The 3,740-nt window shown below is 39.5% G+C and overlaps 1 protein-coding gene across 2 annotated transcripts in view; it reads left to right on the forward strand.

The window, feature by feature from the left end:
* Manba (mannosidase beta) overlaps positions 1 to 3,740 on the forward strand; it is an 88,172-nt gene that overhangs the window by 64,323 nt on the left and 20,109 nt on the right. For both annotated transcript variants that reach the window (XM_031375610.1, XM_031375612.1), the window contains exon 12: positions 2,561 to 2,779. In XM_031375610.1, coding sequence (XP_031231470.1) covers positions 2,561 to 2,779 — 219 coding nt within the window. The remainder of the gene's footprint in view (positions 1 to 2,560; positions 2,780 to 3,740) is intronic.

Raw genomic sequence — 3,740 nt, forward strand, 5'->3', positions numbered from 1 at the left:
ATATATATATATATATATATATATATATTCAGTACTTACTGTTGCAGGTTTTTACATACTACAGAGTTCATGTATAGATTCTTAAGTGTTTACTGAGTCTTTGGATTATATGATTTGGTGGTATGCCTCCTCTACAGTTCTGTAAGTGCATATGCAAATGCTTATATACCTGTATGTGCTGATGTGCGTTTTGGTGTGTATTGCACATGGACGTTCAGTCTGTGGTGTCAGGGTTGCAGGAATTAGGCTGCTCTGGTCACCTATGATGTATCTCACTGTTGTCGCTATTGTGAACTAGACATACTGAACAGACTGCTAAGACACATTGGCCTTTGTGTGTGTGTCGGGGGGAGGTAAGAGGAAGGTGGTATTTTTTTCAGTAACAATTTCAAAAGATTGTTAAAAACAACTTTAATATTTACTGAGTGATTTTTTTTTTAAAAAAAGATTTATTTATTTTATGTATGTGAATACACTGTCGCTGTCTTCAGACGCACCAGAGGAGGGCTTCAGATCTCATTATAGATGGTTGTGAGCCACCATGTGGTTGTTGCTGGGAATTGAACTCAGGACCTCTGGAAGAGCAGCCACTACTCTCAACCACTGAGCCATCTCTCCAACCCTTACTGAGTGATTTAGTAATCTGGCTGCCTTTAGAATTTTATGTCTGTAATTATATATATTGGTATATTTTGAAGCAATTTGAAGGGGGATATATTTTTAAAAGCAGTATGTGATAGGTAACATCTACATATGCCTAGTCAATGATTTGTATGTGTATTTATTTTTAAAAAAAATATGTAATTTATTTTATGAGTGTTTCCCTACGTGTGTGTGTGTGTGTGTGTGTGTGTGTGTGTGTGTGTGTGTGTGAAGTACATGGCTGGTGCCCACGGAGGGCATCTGGAACTAGAGTTGCTGGTATTTCTGAGCTACTATGTGGGTGCTGAAGAAATGGCTCATTAGTTTAAGAATATTTATTTTTCAGCTAGGCGGTGGTGGCGCATGTTGGTGGCACACGCCTTTAATCCCAGCACTTGGAAGGCAGAGGCAGACAGATTTCTAAGTTCAAGGCCAGCCTGGTCTACAGAGTGAGTTCCAGGACAGCCAGGGCTACACAGAGAAACTCTGTCTCAAAAAAAAAAACCAAAAAAAAAAAAAAAAAAGAATATTTGTTTTCATATTTGATCAATGTAACAATTTGATTTTAATGCCTGGGGATTTTAATTTGATAGTATAGTGATAAATTATACATGTTTCCTAATGCAAGGTCTATGCAATCTTTGGCAATTTGCTTAATGTCTATTTTTCAAGTTATAATATTGAGTTAGAAAGAAGGACTAGCTCTAAGGAACTCTTATGACTCTTTGTCTCAAACTTCACAGATGACCTGATTCTAAGAAGTCATGATGTTTATAGAGTTTCTTGAAAATGCATAGTGTTGAATTCTATGTAATTACTATTTTTGTTTCCATAAAGATATAATTGTTATGATTAGTTCCTAGTGGTTCATCTAAGTGAACATCTAGGATCATGATCTAGAATTTTCTTCTCATTTCAGATAAGATTCCTGAGGTTGAGACCCACCCCAAACCAGTAAGATTTTGAGTTGAGTTCTAAACCCAAATGTTTCTGACTCAATAGCTTTTGTTTTTAACCCAGGATCCTAAAATATAGCAATTTTGTCCTTAGGGGAAATTTTGTCATGGCTCAAAGATATGTCCTCTGACTACCACACACATGTGGTAAGAACAAACAAACACTTACCTCACCCAGCACATGTTGTAAGCTAGAGATATTGCTAAAGTCTGCCATGATAAGAGAGGCCTGCCATGAAATGTCTGCCATGACAAGAGAGGCCTACCATGAAATGTTCCTCTACACTACTTTTATTTATTTTTTATTTTTTTATTTTTTTGTATTTTCGAGACAGGGTTTCTCCATGTAGCCCTGGCTGTCCTGAAACTCACTCTGTAGACCAGACTGGCCTCGAACTCAGAAATCCACCTGCCTCTGCCTCCCAAGTGCTGGGATTAAAGGTGTGCGCCACCACTGTCTGGCTCCTCTGCACTATTAACCCTAAAGTCAGTAGTACCAAAGTCAGGGCGCTGCGCGATACAATGTACCTGAGGGGTATGAAAGGGGGCAAAGCATGGCAGAAAATATTGGGACTAGGTGCCACGAGGCATGGGCTCAGGTGTTCATAGCTGGAGGAAGGATAACAAAGATGAGCAAGACAGTGTTGACAGAGAGAGTACTGACTGCCCTGTTAACTTTCTCTCAGCAGTCTGACCTTTCTAGGAATTGGTGGTACTTTTTTTTTTTTTTTTTTTTTTTTAAGAAATTAACTGCCGGGCAGTGGTGGCGCACGCCTTTAATCCCAGCACTTGGGAGGCAGAGGCAGGCAGATTTCTGAGTTCGAGGCCAGCCAGAATGAGTGAGTTCCAGGACAGCCAGGGCTACACAGAGAAACCCTGTCTCAAACAAACAAACAAATGAACTGTTTTTACCTTTCCAAATCAATATATAATCCTTAAAATCATTTTATTCCCATATCCAGGAAGACAAGAGCCGTCCTTTCATTGCATCCAGCCCAACCAATGGGATCAAAACCATGGAGGAAGGCTGGATCTCTTACAACCCTTTTAGCTTCCAGTATGGCGATATCCATTTTTATGACTATATCCGTGACTGCTGGAATTGGAAGATCTTCCCAAAAGCTCGACTAGTGTCTGAATATGGTTATCAGTCCTGGCCTTCCTTCAGCACACTACAAAAGGTAAACTACTGTGCTCTCGATTTTTCCCCTGATTTACAACAGCAGACGGTGGGAACAGATGAGAAAAACTTCTTATTTTGTTATAGTTCTGGAAGGAGATGAAAGAAAAGAATCCTGCCTTAACGTCTGAGGAGATAAAATGGTATAACTGCCTTTTGAGGGGATAACTTTTCAGTATAATATTAATTATATTTTTATTAAAGGTTTGTTTATTTATTTATTTATTTATTTATTTAATGTATGCCCGTTACATGGTTGAGAGTCATCATGTGGTTGCTGGGAATTGAACTCAAGACCTTTGGAAGAGCAGTCAGCGCTCTTAACCACTGAGCCATCTCTCCAGCCCTTCTGGATGCTTTTAATTGTGTGCTTTCAGGAACACCTAGAAGCTAAATGGAAACCTGTGGAAACTTAAGCTTGACTTATAATTAATTGTACATGAAAACAACTCTAGTTGCTAAAAACATTTTTCTGTCTGTCTGTCTGTCTGTCTGTCCATCCATCCATCCATCATCTTATCTGTATGTTTTCTATCTATCTATCTATCTATCTATCTATCTATCTATCTATCTATCTATCTATCTATCTGTATATGTCTACTCTTGTCACATGTGTGTGTGTTTCAAGAAGAGCTTGTAGGAGCTGATCCTTTCCTACCACTGGCGTTCTGGGAATCCAGCTGTCAAGCTGGGCAGCAAGTGTCTTTCCCAGCTGGACCATCCTCCTGGTCCTGAATTGATACTTTCTATACAGTGTAATCATCTATAGCTATAGAACTGGATACTCAACCACATTAGAAAAAGTGAACAGAGCCAGGCGGTGGTGGTGCACGCCTTTAATCCCAGCACTTGGGAAGCAGAGGCAGGCGGATTTCTGAGTTCAAGTTTAGCCTGGTCTACAGAGTGAGTTCCAGGATAGCCTGGGCTACACAGAGAAACCCTGTCTTGAAAAAACCAAAAAA

The sequence above is a fragment of the Mastomys coucha genome, unplaced genomic scaffold, assembly GCF_008632895.1.
Source record: "Mastomys coucha isolate ucsf_1 unplaced genomic scaffold, UCSF_Mcou_1 pScaffold16, whole genome shotgun sequence".
In the NCBI taxonomy this organism is placed as follows: domain Eukaryota; kingdom Metazoa; phylum Chordata; class Mammalia; order Rodentia; family Muridae; genus Mastomys; species Mastomys coucha.